The 14624-nt window shown below is 50.4% G+C and overlaps 1 protein-coding gene and 1 long non-coding RNA gene across 2 annotated transcripts; one reads left to right on the top strand and one right to left on the bottom strand.

Annotated features, from left to right (window-relative positions):
• Positions 1–2646: 2646 nt before the first annotated feature.
• LOC119092742 (uncharacterized) lies at positions 2647–5847 on the bottom strand. The gene is made up of 3 exons (XR_005093537.1): positions 5782–5847; positions 3313–3370; positions 2647–2777 (listed from the first exon to the last, which is right to left on the bottom strand). It is a non-coding gene; the product is annotated as an uncharacterized LOC119092742 (long non-coding RNA).
• Positions 5848–6199: 352 nt separating this feature from the next.
• On the top strand, positions 6200–9805 carry RpL37a (ribosomal protein L37a). The gene is made up of 4 exons (XM_037214887.1): positions 6200–6309; positions 6597–6732; positions 9057–9141; positions 9705–9805. Exons 1-4 carry the CDS (start codon positions 6307–6309, stop codon positions 9766–9768), a joined length of 288 nt encoding a protein of 95 aa, XP_037070782.1. The 5' UTR covers positions 6200–6306; the 3' UTR covers positions 9769–9805.
• The last annotated feature ends 4819 nt before the right edge of the window (positions 9806–14624 follow it).

The following is a 14624-nucleotide window of genomic DNA, read 5'->3' on the forward strand; positions in this document are numbered from 1 at the left end:
GCGACGCGGCGAGCGCGCCGACTCGGACCGCGGCGAGCGCGCCGTGTCGGATCTCGGCGAGCGCGCCGTGTCGGAGCGCGGCGAGCGTGCCGACTCGCGGCGCGGCGAGCGGCCCGTCTCGCCGGCCGCCTTGGCCGGCCGGGGCGAGCCGGGCGGTCCCAGGTCGCGGGCCGACTGGCGGCGCGGTCGTCCGGCGGCGCCTGGCGACCGGGAGCCGGCGTCGGCGGCCGCTGCCGCGTCCGGCGGCAGCATCTCCTCCTGCGTGTCCGCAGCGGTGGTGTCTGAGGCGGCCAGCCGCAGCGGCGGCCGCGTCAGGCTCCATCTCATGGTCTTTAGAGGTCCGTTCTGTGGCGGCTGTCGGGACCATGTCTTGCGCCTCTTCCATCTCTTCCACAGCGTCTGAAGATTTGGCATCAGCTGCAGGAGGTCGGCCCGACAGCTCAGCGGCCTCTGCCGACTTTGTCGCTGGTGGCTCTTCCAGTGCGTCGGCGTCACTCGCGTGTTTCGGCACACCGCCAGTAGTATCCACAACTTCGCCCATTGCAGCGACGCATTCCGATGGGCCTACGCCCTCGCGAGGAGCCTTGTCCGGCGCTGGCGGTTTGTTCTCCGCTCCGTCGCGGCTCGCACCCTGAGAGTCTACCGCGTCCCAGAGGGCGTCCGCGTCCGGCCGAGAACCTCCCCGCGCACATTTGCTCTCGGGCGCTTCCGTTGGGTCAGAGGTCACCACGACGACAGGCGGTGCGCCACTGGTGGCGCCACTCTCCGCCTGCTGAACCCCGCAGATCTCGGGCGTGGCGCTCGCTACCGCCGGCTGCTCGGCTGGCGGCTTCGTGGCGGACTCTGTCGCCCTGGTCGGCTGGCCCGCTGGCGCAGTGGGTGGCGCGGTGAGCGACTCGGCCAGGCGGGCCGGCTGCATGTCAGCAACGGCGGCAGACGGCCTGGTCGCGTCAGGCGATGGCTGAGGTCGCCATGTGGACGGTGTGGGCGGCTCGGCGCCCGCGGCGGATGGCGGCTCGGGCACAGTGGGAGAGAAAGTGGGCGGAGCCATGGCGGCGGTGGCGGGCGGTGCCGGGGCAGGGGTGGCTGGCGGTGCCGGGGCGGCGGTGGCGGGCGGTGCGTCCGGCGCCTCTCCCGCCCCGGGCGGAGAGCCGGACGCCTCAGGGTCCCCCGAACTCTGGCACGTGCCCAGCTGCTCGCCGGCCAGGCCTGCGAAGTCGCCGGAGCTGACGGCGCCGCCGAACCCGTTCAGCGAGTCGTCGGCGTTGTCGTGGGAGTCTATCCGCGAGTCGGCGTGCTCCAGCGAGTCGAGGCGTGAGTCGGTGTTGTCCACCGAGTCGGTGCCGTGCGAGTCGATGCGCGAGTCCTCGTCGAGCGAGTCGAGCAGGGGGCGCGCCTCCAGGTCGTCGTTGATGTGAGAGTCAATCCGCGAGTCGGTGTTGGAGTCGTCGGTGGCGTTGGAGACGAGCACGTCGCTGCTGCCGCTGACGGCCGGCTCGGGCGGCGGCGGCGCCCGGGCCGCCTCCTCCTGGTCGCCCGGCCCAGCCGCCACCGCCTCCGAGCTCTGCTGCTCGCTGAGCTTGCGCGGTCCGGCCGACGCGTAGCCCGACGACGGGCCGGCGACGGCGGCGGCCGGCGAGGCGGGCGCCGGCGACGCCAGCACGGCCGCGGCTGGCGCCGCCTCGCCGGCGTCGGGGCTGAGCTCGCCTCGCTCCTCCACGACGCTGGTCGAGATGCCCGCCTCTTCCGAGTCCTGGCGGCGCGAGGCGGCCGGCGGCACCGCCTGGCTCGTCGAGATCTCCTCGTCCAGCCGTGCCGCCTTGCCGGCCGACGACGAGCAGCTCGAGTCCTCCGAGTCGGAGTCGGAGTAGTCGGGAACGAGCGCGGGCCGCTTGCGGCCGGTGCTGCTGGTGGCGGGGCCGTCGTCGCGGGGCCCGGCAGCCGTCCGGCTGAAGGTGGAGTCAGCGCCGCCGGCGTGACCCGGCGAGCGGCTGTCCTTGCGCGCCGAACTGACGTCCGGGCCCTGCGAGTCGGCGCCGGCCGGACTGCGCGAGCTGCTGCGGCCGGCCGAGCCCGACACCTCCTGGTGCTGCGAGGTGGCCGCCAGCAGCGGCGAAACGCGCGACGAGCCCGAGATCTCGCCGTGCTGCGCCGTGACGGCGGGCGCCAGGCGCGGCCGCACCGCGCCCGAGCTCGAGATGGCTGCCTGCTGGTCGCCGTTGGGCCGCCACGGCGCCGGCCGGCAGTCCTCGCTCGATTCGGGCTGGTCGGGAGGCGGCGGCCGCGGCGGCGGGGGCGGCGGCAGCGGCGGCGGCGAGAGCGGCGCCCCGCTGCCGCCCACCTCCACCGCCTCGGCCTCCGAGTCGTGCCGGATACGCGCGGCGGCCGGCGGACTGGCGTGGCCGCCCTCGTCCGGCTCGCAGTCGTCGTAGCGGCGTCGCGCCTGGCTGGAGGAGGGCGCGCCGTCGCCCGGCTCGGCCGACGAGACGCCGTCGGGCGGCGGAGCCGCGTCCGCCGCCGCCGGCGCCGCGTCCGACGAGCTGGCGGCGTCGGCGGCGCGTGCGGCGCGGCGCGGTGCGCGCTCCGCCTGAGCCTCCGAATCGGGCTCGGGCGGCGAGCGGCCGGCGCTCGCGACAGCGCCGCCACCGGCGCGCTGGTCGCTGGACTGAGGCAGCTCGCCGGAGGGCCGGCGGCGCCGCGGCGGGCTCAGGCCGCGCCGAGGCTCCGTCGACGTGATGGTGGAGTCCGGCTGGTCCGACATCACGCCTGCACTCCGCCTGTGCAGCACAACTATTAGAAAACCCAGTCCAGCCAGTGCACAGTGGGTTGAGGGAGCTGTTCAGAGTTTCCTCTAGTGACTGCACAAGTTTTGCTCATATTGTAATGCTGATAACCCTGAACACCATGTTGCGCTATCCTGCCCTGTGCTGCTGACTCCAGTAATCTGAAGAGACCCAATGTTACTCAAAATGAGAAAATCCCAAACATATGCCAGCAAGGAATCACAAATTAATGAAGGGCACATGACATGAACAATTTACATGCAATCAGAAAAGGAACTTAATGGATAGGAAAATGAACAGGAATAGAGTGCCACACTAAACATAATCAATTCATGCTTGAAAATCTTAAGCCAGTGGGAATGTTCCAAGCATTGTTAAAAATCAAAGGTAGCATACTTTTGGAATTTCTTGGTACTGCCCCACTATGCATAACTTCACACAATATGCATATATGACAATAGTGCATACCTGAGTATACTATCTATTAATACTAGGGAGACCTGAGCAGCTGCTTTCCTCTCCATCTCACCTGGTTATCTCAGCCAATGATGTCCATCACTGGAGTTCCATCCATGAAAAGCAGGCCCCTGGCAAAGGTATAAAAATCATTACCCATCTCCAATATCTGTGATATTGGCGCACACTCACAGGTATCAGAAGACTGGCATCCCAGTGACTGCTGACCGCGGCGGCCGGTCGGCCTCCGCCTCCGGCGGTCGGCCGCACAGGCGCGGACAGGTGCGTGCACCAGTAATGCACTGTGCTGCATCTTAATGATTGAGATCTACCAGTTTAACCACAGGTCTACCTTCAACTTATCTTGTTCATCAAGAGGGCTTCCATCAACACTGACAACAAGTGTGTGATGAAGCTAGTCCTCTGGATTCAAAAAGCCAAATCTGAAGTCAAGAGTGACAAGAAGCCAAAGTCAATGCCAAGGCCAATGGTTTCAAACTTTGTAAATGAAGAGCCCATGCCAAGGTCTATGGCTTTATAGTTGTAAAACATCATGAAAAGCCAAATCTGAAGTCAGGACACTGACAAGAAGCCGCAGTCAGAGCCAAAGCCAATGGTGTCAAACTTTGTAAATGAAGAGCCCAAGCCAAGGTCTGTGGTTCCATATTTGTAAAACATCATGCTGAATCTGAAGCTAGTAACTTCAAGTTCTGTCTACACAAAGCCAAAGCCAGTCAGCAGCTTTTAAATTGGAGAACACAAAGCAAAATCAAACCTATAAGTTCTAAATGACAAGGCTTAACCAAAACAGACATCTGGCATGTGTTATTTTGTGGAACCAAAACCATTTTCACATCTGCTAAAATGGTATGGGATCAAGAAACATCACAATAGTTGAGGACAAAAATTGAGATAATATGATCCCATAACAGATGGAGGATTTGTTTCAGTGCATTGTTCTTGTCTGGTGTATAAGAATGTGTACAATGTTTTACCTTATTTCTCCAGCCATCCTCAGGTTGCATTAGCCTTGAGAATAGCTGGTTGGTTCTAGCTTTCAGCCATGTGTATATCAACCTGAATAGTTGGAGGGTATTTTGGGATGATAAGACAGGCAATACTGTTTTTTTAAGTAAAACTGCAATGGTAGTAAGGGCATGACAAAGTTGAAGCCTAGCAGTCCAAATTTTCATGGACCCAAACAGGGAACCATAACTTGAAACTTATTCAATGCTTTAGCCATCTGCTGAAAACATCACCAAGCTGAGCCAAGCCAAGTTTTTTATAAAAAAAAAATGTCCAAGCTGAAGCTGAAGCCAGCTATGGAAATGGCTTCAAACCAAAGCAATTAGGATAAACATCAGCAAAGCAAAGCTGGTGCCAGCTTTATTTGGACAAATGGATAGCATTATTATACTATGAGTACACATGAATCAGCATTTGCATTGAATGTTACATCAGCAATGGGCTCACAAATACATCAGCAACAGTCACACATACTGGCTACAATTAGGTAAACAGAATATCTCAGTGTGTACAATATGCTGTTTACAGCTGATCCACAGCCAAGTTAAGGCAAAATATGCTGCTGCATATTATCAATATATGTAAAATGCATGTTACAATCTGAAGTTGGCATAACATCATAACAAACAGCATAAAAATGTGTCACTTTTAATTCTATGTCACACTGTCTTATCTAGCATTACCTTAAACATGCAGATGGATCATTGTCTGATTATCCCAAACAATTCTGAAGATGAATTTGAATTATTTTTTACCATATTATGCCATGCTTATGTTAGTTGTATCAGCTACATGACTTGAAACCATCATAGGCTTAATCTGGTGTGCCTTCTCAGATCACTATTATATACATACAGTCATAGGAAATGTGCATCTTTTTAACATAACGTACCAATGTATGCCATGACCTAGCCTTCCTCCAGCCCTACACAGGGCACTACGCTCTCTTAAATCAGTGTAATCCACATCTGACATCATATTTCTGTGCTGCTATGTGAAGTGCTGGAAGCCTAAATGACTTATCTGAATTTATTTAAGAGTTAAGTATGTGCTCTGTGCAATGATGGAAGCAGGCTCATGAACTCAACAGAACTTTATTCATTGATACTCAATTACTTCTCAAAGCTCTCCCCTCCCCAGTTGCATGCCAGTTGCCTCTAAATACACTGATCTGAGATGAAACATACTGCAAATGCTACAAGTGACACTTTCTGAGTGAGCACTGCAATCAACACAACAAAAACTAAATCACAAGGCTAAAACAAATAACAAGCACGCTTATCAATTGGCTTTATGCTGCTTCAACATCGAATACAAGTCGGTAAGACCGCACACTGATGCTTGGCCACAAATGCTTAGAAACCCCTCTCCAATAGTTTGATAATGATGATGGGCGGGTCTCTCCTCATCCACCTACATCAGAACACACCGACACGGAACAGTACGGCGAGGACGCACAGCCATCCGGTGAATTGTGCATTTAGGGCAGTCCGAGCTTATTTTTTTACTCACGTACCTTATTGATGTGTACCTTATTAAAAGACCTTGGATGGCACGCACCAAGCCGAAACATAAACAGCCGGTAAGCCAAGGTCACCTGAAATATTCAAACTTTACGACCACTGAGAGCAAGAGAAATTACGTCCCTAAGAAACTTACGAAATGCCTGAGAACATCTCTTGTTTATTAGAGCGTCAGTCAGAATCAAAAATTATCTCAATGAAAAACACACCAACCAGACATCAAACATATTATTAAAGGTCAGCCATGTAAGGACAAATCCCATGACGTCATTATATTGCGCGTTGTGGTTTACGAGAATCAATGGTGGCTCGCGTGATATTCTCCGAACATTCAGCTAGAAAAAAGCATATTTTGTGAACAATGGCACTGATATGTGAAAAATAGTCAAATATAATGTACATTTCAGGAAATATTTCAAAACAGTTAACCACTTCAGAGCACCACAGACGCATCATTCCCCGATTCCGTAAATATTACTGACAACTGACAGCGCTGTCCTTTTCCCATCAAACAGACGATGGTGTGTAACTCGCATTTAATTTTGTCGAAATTTGGCTATAAAACTTGTCTAAAGTATCTAAGCTGTTATCTGTGTGTGTCGCTTAGCTCAGGAATGGGTTATCTGATGTGACGGCATCTATATATGTTATATTCATAGCTGGCTGAGGCGTTTTCAGAAGTGCTGGTGATGAGTCGTCTGATCGTCGAAATCGTTGTGCTCTGGATTGTGAAGATCAAGTGTGGTCGGTCGGTTGCACTGAAGTCGGATTACGGGGAGGCTTTGTGTGACGCGGGTTTGTCTTTCAGACGAAGGGAACATCAAGCTACGGAAAGAGGCACAACAAGTCTCACACCCTGTGCCGGAGATGTGGGCGATCGTCATACCACATCCAGAAGCACAAGTGTTCCCAGTGCGGTTACCCTGCTGCTAAGATGCGCTCCTGTAAGTATGTGGAGGTTGAATTCATAAATTTCTGAGAGGCAGTGATGGATTATCACATAGTTTCTTGGGAATTATGTATTATGCTTGATTTCATGGAGCATAACAAACTGGCTCTTAAAGTTAACTGGGTCTGTAGTTACTTGGTTCGGAAACAAGTAGCCTCAGGCTGCACTTGGGATTGGATTTTCGCCCCGAATAACCCTAAAATTTAGTGGGCGTGATACTGTTTCCCAGGACATTTGATATGGAAGTAATGGAATAGTATTTTCAAAGGTTGCACATTATGTTGGTCTGTGCAATGGATTTCATTTCTTGCATTCGTTATCTATGGCCATTTTTACCTGTTAGCCATGTAGCTATATATGCATATGTATGCATTTAAGGTTTTCACTCAGTATCCCAGGATGGGTCTGCCAGGTTGATCTACAAAATTACTGATGGTTGACTACTAGGAGCATGTGTGGAGTGTTCTGGAATTTGGGGTGACAGAGAGGCTATGGGGCCAGTTTGTTAATGGTGGTAGATGAGGCAATAAGATCTTTGGGCAGGTCCAATTCTGGGAATGATGGAGCAGGCAGCCATCTTCTATGCTTGGGGTAAGGCTGATAATGTGCAATGACCTGAAGATGGTTGAGGTTTCCTGATATCATTTGTACTTGCCAATTTGCAATCTTAGTAAGTATGATGTTCCCTGCTGCTCTGCTTGAGATAGTTGAGAATTGTGCTGAATTTGTGATTCTCAGGAAGGTTACCCTGAGTTGAGTAGCATTCAAAAATGCAACAAAATGATTAGTAACATCGCAGTATTTGAGCTAGATCCATCTACTCTCTTACAGTGGCCCATCTGGTGTCTGATTGTGGTTCTTTGTGGCTGGTTCAGTGAGAGCAGCAGGAGTTGAAAATGCTGTAAAAAAATGTCACAAAATGCTGTAATTATGCACTGCTTACTTGGGTTTGGCCTGAGTACCTCAATTTAGTTGGTGGATCTCACGTGACATGTTGGGCCAGAGCAGTGCATCCAGGGCCAGACAGGATAAGATTGCAGCATATTAATTTTTCCCCCTTAATTGCTATGTATCACTGGCTGTTTTCCAGTTTTGCCTGGTTCTTGCTGCAGTGCAATAACTGTCAAATATATCATGGGCTGCCCCATTCTAATTTGAATTGGTGCAGTTTAGGAATTTCTGCCCTTAAGATTTTGAAGACCAGTCCTAAGTATCATGTATTGCCCCCAAGGAGATCTTGTTGAAATCTCTATGTTTTCCAGACTGGTCATTGGGTATGCCTCCAAAGGGATCAGAGTGTATGTCACCTTGGATTATCTAAGTCATGCTACTTATGATATATTTATGGGTCTCAGGCTGTCAATGAGTCATGTTCTGGTTACACAGCTCACTAGGATTCCCACATGTGTTTTTTGCCATGGTGGTATGTGCTTTCACAATCAATGGTTGTATTGCTGTGGTTTAAAAGTTGACCAGCAGCCTCTGTGTTGGTAGAAAAATGTTAAATGTTACTGTCCCCTATGATGTTAAATAGAACATTTTTGATGTTATGGTAGCTCAATCTTTAGGTCAATGAATATGAGCATTGATAAGCATTGAGTGTGTTAAAGCATGCATCATACTACCAACCTGTGTGTTTTAGTTATTAGCATTTGGCCAAGAAAGTTACTTGAGGCAACAATGCCCAGTTGCCTGTCTGGTTTGTATGTGTTGTGATGTTCTGAAAGGTCACATTTTAAATGAAATCAAGATGCATACACCTAAATCATCATGGTCTGCCCATCTCAATGCTCAGTTTGATGGAGCACCTGCTTTCTGATCCACCCACCTATGGCAGGGTGGCTTCCGGTCACTAGGTGCTTGCTGTATATCCTTGGCATGCAAGGCGTGTGGAATGGGCTGAGTGGGGTCAGGGCTTGCTCAACAAACACTGTTTAGCATTAGCTCCGACCCTGGAGGTCCATCCAATCAGAAGGTGCATTTCATGTTTTGCATACAGTGGAAATATGGATGCCCATTGTGTGGGAATAATATGCATAGCCCTTCCACCAGATACAGGGTATCACTCAGTTTCTGGATAAGGGGAGGGGTGGGGTGTGCATCCCTGATTCAGCAGGGGTGTGATGTGTGCTGCATGATTGTGTAGTCTGCACCCTAAAGCCCAAGTAACCTACCAACCTCATGGGGTTGGTGTGGCATAAGGTTCTCATTGAATGTGTGCATGGGGGAAGATAGAGGACTATTGGATCATTAAGGTATTATTTTGTATGTGTATTAACGTGCTTGGTGTGTCATCTCACCACAATTGTTCCCTTGCAGACAACTGGAGTGTCAAGGCTAAGAGGAGGAAGACCACTGGAACTGGTCGCATGCGCCACCTGAAGGTCGTCAGGAAGCGATTCAGGTGTGTATCAGTCTCAGACTAACATTTTGCTCCATGTGTCAGTTTCTGTGTGCCAGTGCATTGTTTGTTGCAATGTGCATTCCTGAATTAGCAATGTTGTTCTTATTTTGGTTTGGTTTGTTTCTTATATCTAAGGGTATCATTGCATGTGTTATCGTCGCATTCTTTGTCACCTGTGCCATTCTTTTCGCGTTCCCGCGATCCGTTAGCTATTTCACCGTGGTTAGATAGATCCCCGTTGACTTTCAAACATTGACGTGGTCTTTTTAATCGTGTGCGTGCATTTACACGTGTAATCACGTGCATTAGCTTCATCGCCGGGAGTCATCCGCGGGCTTAGCGGCAGCATTTCCGCAGCACTTGTAACCTTCCGCCCTTGTGTGTCGTGTGCGGTGCCTGGCGATGAGCCCATGGCCACCACCGTCCAACCCACGGTTGCCATCGCTGAACCCGCGGTCGCCACCGACGAACCCGTGGCCGCCATCGCCGAACCCGTGGCCGCCACCGCCGAGCTCGCGGTCACCACCGCCGCACGCAGCTAACTTTGTTTTATTTGTCTGCAGGTACGGCTTCCGTGAGGGCACCCAGCCCAAGCGCCAGGTGAAGGCCGCCGCCGCCGCCAAGTAAATGTTCGCCGGTATCAGCAAATAAAACACAAAGTACCGCACCTGTTTTAATGCATGGAAGTGATGGACAGCGAAGGAGTTGCCGAGGAGCCACGTGCGTGCCATGGATACGGCGCATGGATAGCGCCGGAAGAATCCGGTGCATGGCAACTGGTGTCGCTTACGCTAAAACCTAGAGGGCTTCTTCACTGCGGCAAGCGGACATGTCAGCGTAGTGAAATATCGCTGCAGATCAGTGCTTACTTAACGTTTCTGTATAAAAGCAAATGGCATCTACCCGTCAGTTTGTACCCTCCAGATTGTTAACAAATTTCAGATAATATACCTCGTGTCATGCTGAGGATTTGGGCCTTGGATATGTACTCCAAGTACTCGCAACATTTTAACGGAAAGGCCCTATGCATTAAAAGGGGCGCTGTGAAATCCGTCACGATATGGAAATCTGCAACGCCCAGAATAGGCTCAAATTTTGGCGTCGCGTATGTTTCGCAGCTGCTCCGACCGAACTGTGAACATCATCCGATCAACATCAACATCAACCGGTCAGTGAACATGAATTATGAACATAGTTCATGTAGTCCTCTACGGAGCACATCACGGAGGGCTCAAAGTCGTCCGTTTTAATCATGGCTTATCTGGTAGGCACATGCGCCCGCGCTATCCCGGATAATCTTGTCAGTTGTTTTGTGATGCACATAGTCAAACGTCGCCGTTTGAATGTCATTCGTAGGCGTGCTTCTCGTGTATGTAGGCGGCTGATGAAATCCGTAAAACAGAAGTGCTTACGATACGAATTAATAAAAAGCACGAACGCTGGCAGCAACGCACAGGTACAGGCACCAGCCCTGGGAGAACGTGTCTCAGTTGCGGTTAATGAACTCAACTCCTCGAACATAAGTAGTCCCGTGAGTAATGCACGCAGCGCGGAACATTGATTGCAACGACTCAACTGGACGAAACTGACGGCAAAATCAAACGACCAAGAAGTGAGCCTACTTGTTTTATTTCTTTGTTTTCACATCAGCTGACATGAACGAACTGAGCAATGATATAACTTGCTGTAAGTGGCCGCTTTGGAGCTGCGAATGCATTGATGCTTACGGTGTCATTGAGAAATAGCCTTGTTCTATGTGAATCGACGGATGGCAGGTAAGGAAGGTCGAGGAAAATGCATTTTTCATTTAAACATTATTCCAGAGTTCGGGTCGGTCTGCCACATTTCGCAACAAAGTGAGCCGGTCGCGCTCGGTCGGCTCGTGTGGCTCCGTGCGTGGTCTGTCAATGTTTGAATTCTATTTGCTATTGATTGTTTTCCAGTCTGCGTGGCAATAAATTGGGTTTTAATCGCAAATCGGTTGGAAGAAAAATAAAGGTACATTTTTGGCTCAGAAAATGAAGTCAAAGATAAAAAGAGGCCGTTATTCGTATATATTTGTCCTTCAATGTTACATTGACATATGTTTCAGAAAAATTGGTATTTACCCTTATGAAGCACTTCCAAACGTACTCAGAAAATCATGTTTGCAAAGAGCGAGTTTAAGAAACAGGGTTTTATTTTCACTTGCTCATAGTTCCTTATCGGTACGCCGTGCGGCACTAAAACCTGAAGAGTCGTGTTTTGGCCTTATCATTACTCCAGACTTGTTCGCGTCAAATTTGAGGGGGGGGATGAAATGCTGAGGCCCCTGGTCAATTTGTCATAGGATGGCCCATCTTTAAACGACTCCAGCCGTCTGAAGACGTCCCTGTGGACCAGCGCGGGGTGGGGCTTAAAACTGCTCGTAGTATTGGCGCGGGTCGGGCGGCAGATCCGCGCTAAGCGGTGTATAGCAAGCCCCCACTTTTCTATTAGTGGTTTCCGGTGCACAAGTGACCCGGGCTGCTACGCATGTACACCCATGCTAGTTTGTATTAATGGTTAGGCCCGCAGCTATATATTTGCCCTAATCAAAGCTCAGAAAGGCTATATTGCCTGGGATTGCCTCACGATGTGCAGCATCTAGTCAACCATGACGTCCCTCGCCCCGTAAGCCCTGGAGTACCGACTGATCCGGCTTAAAGGCACACAGGTCTGGCAGTGGGTGGAGACATGGCCTGGACCCGAGCCTGACCCAGCAGTAGCCTCCGTCGGCGCTACATCGGCCTTGCAACTTCAAGGGTTGGGGACAGCCGTTTCAATGTTTGACGTCATTTTTCATCAGGGTCTTTTTTAAAATCGGTATCAAGTGGTGACTCTGTGTCCAAATATAATCCAGTCGACTGAAAACTTCATTATAAAAACGCGACAAGAAGCTGGGCTAAGCAATACGTTCTTCGCAATACGACATGTGTGCCCCGGCCATTTAATGAATTATACGCGTTCCCTTCCTTAAAGGAAACGCTCCATATTTGAAGATATTGAAGCGAGCACCAGATGATATGAAACAAACTCACTTGTAACTATTGTCGTGCTTTTAAGTAAAAAGGCTGCTCTAGACAACACAATTGTATTGTCTGATGAACATCCTCCACAATGCGTCATTGAATGCGCCATGGAACGTTTGTATACCGTTGAGTGCTGCCAAACCAGCCGTGGGAAATTGTCACTTGCTTATGCTTCAAACTCGTTGAGAGATGGCAGCGCTTGCGGGAAGTGGTCGCTGAGCCAAATGTTACGTGCTCTTGCTTTGGCCCTTTCTCGTGGTGTTCTTGCATATTTATCCGTGAGTTTAAGAAAGCTCCTTGCATTCACACACTCGGTTACGGTGTTATGCTTAAGTTATTCGATTACAAGTCTTTCGTAATAGCTAGTTATTATGTCCGACTTCTTATATGTGTAGCTTGAAAGGTGATTCGTCATTGAAGCTGGCACAACTTGCTCAACATGGTTGAAGAGCCAACTGACGTCCACTATAATTGGAAATCGTGCTGACGGACGCCAGGTCTGAATGGCCCGGCGATTATTCTGCCTGGCTTTGAGCGCCGTATAGCCTGTGGTGTGTCAGAATTTGGATGGCATTGCTATGGCGGCATGCGTGTCTGAAAGGCCTTTAAATAGTCCCCATGGAATAGTTTACTCATGTTTGTGGGCGTGCAGTTTAGTAGAGGGGTTTAGTTCCTAAGAAGTACAAGGCTATGAAATGCAAAGAATGGTCTTCAAAATCGTTATTTCAGTTCAAAATCACGACAAATGTGGAGCACTCCAATTAAAGGAAATAATCCACTTTCGAGTACACGAAGGTAAACGTCAGATGTATTGAAATATACACTTCTAACTATTGGTTTGCTCAAAATGTTGAAGGCTGTTTGACAAAAAAAATTATATAACTTAATAAATATGTTTCTCAACGCGTTATCGTTTGATTACGTCAAACGATAACGCATTTACGTTGTGGAATGTCTACGGTAACGCGTTTGAAACGATAACGCATTTGGTTACGTCGTGGAATGTCTTTACAAGGTAGAGTCGCTACCAGACTGGCCGCGTCAGCATTGCCATTGTAGCGGACGGCAAACTAACTTGTAGTACTTAGGAGGTGGCGATGTGTTGCTGGAGCGTGTTTGCGGAACCGGATATCGTCATGTGCTTCTGCTTTGGCCTTTTCCCGTGGAGTTCTTGCATATCTATCCGGGATTTCATATTATTTAATTGCATTCACATATACGGTTACGACGCCATTCAAATATCTTCAATTCCGAGCCTTATTTCCGTCATAACTAGCACCATTGTCCAACTTCCTGCATTATGTAGCCAGGGGAGGCGCCACTGGGGGGGGGGGGGGGGGGGTCGGATAGCGGACGGAACACTTATCCTTACTACATCCTATCCGCTCTATCCCCCATTTTTCAAGGTTGGAAGCCAGCGGTGTTAAGTGCCCCCCCCCCCCGACACTCACACATTTTTTTCAGATTTAAATTGGATTCAGCATGTTTTTGTACTACCCTTAACATGTACGCCGATTAACTTAGTTCACCAGTCATTTTCCTCAAGATGCGTCGTGTTTTTCGTTTGTCTATTGGCCATCGCTTACTATTAGCTGCGGGGCCGAAACCGCGTGGCTTATGGAGAGGACGACGCCGGGTGTCGAGGCGTTTATAAGATTTGCGAGCGCGCATGTTTAAAACCAGATTACATAATTTTTTTCGTTATTCAGTTCTGGCTGCGTGTCGAACATTTTAAGATGAACACGGCTTAGCCACGTCATTATAAATTTTGGTCCCCATTTCTATGTGGGTTATGCGTTCAGGAGATCCTCGATATATCTGAAGAACATAGAAAAATTGAAACTCAAGTCGTTGTGACAATTATTGGACCACATGTGGGGATCAGGGGTGTTGTTGCGCCAATGAGGGTTCCTGTGTTGATCAGGGCAACTGCACGGGTCAGAAGGCTTCCTCCGTCAGAGAAGGGAACAAGATGGTATGATGTACCCCTCTAAGGTTTCCAGATCGGCCAGGAGATCCCGCCCAGCGTGCCTAGAATGGCAGCCGGGAGACAATCCGCGGTGGGGCGGAAGAGTCCTTCAGCCCTTGACCGGAAACAATAACGTGTCCCTAGTGTTTTACTCAAGGGGCCCCTTGTCAAGAAGAAATAAAGGGTCTCATGCTTGTTGAATCGAATGGGTTGAAATGAGGTTCAAACTAGTAAAGTCATCCCATGTTTGCCAAAAAACGGACATTTTTCAGAATGGATTGATGAAACAGATTGCATCGAAAGATTTGACCATCCACGCCCGCAATCTCAGGAGCAAGGACAGCGATGGTCTGGGTTACGCTTTCGTAAAACCGAACGGCGTCGGCTATTGCACGTGATACCAAGTGACGGGCGCTGTGTTAATCTATCCTCTGGACAGATTAACAGACTGCAACGCCTTGCGT

Source organism: Pollicipes pollicipes, unplaced genomic scaffold, assembly GCF_011947565.3.
Source record: "Pollicipes pollicipes isolate AB1234 unplaced genomic scaffold, Ppol_2.1 Scaffold_3447;HRSCAF=4054_pilon_pilon_pilon, whole genome shotgun sequence".
Taxonomy (NCBI): Eukaryota; Metazoa; Arthropoda; class Thecostraca; order Pollicipedomorpha; family Pollicipedidae; genus Pollicipes; species Pollicipes pollicipes.

Excerpts from the sequence above, each read along its gene's own strand:
- RpL37a (XM_037214887.1), top strand. Across the intron at positions 6,733-9,056 it reads TGCTGCTAAGATGCGCTCCT|ACAACTGGAGTGTCAAGGCT; the intron begins GTAAGTATGTGG and ends GTTCCCTTGCAG. Across the intron at positions 9,142-9,704 it reads GTCGTCAGGAAGCGATTCAG|GTACGGCTTCCGTGAGGGCA; the intron begins GTGTGTATCAGT and ends ATTTGTCTGCAG.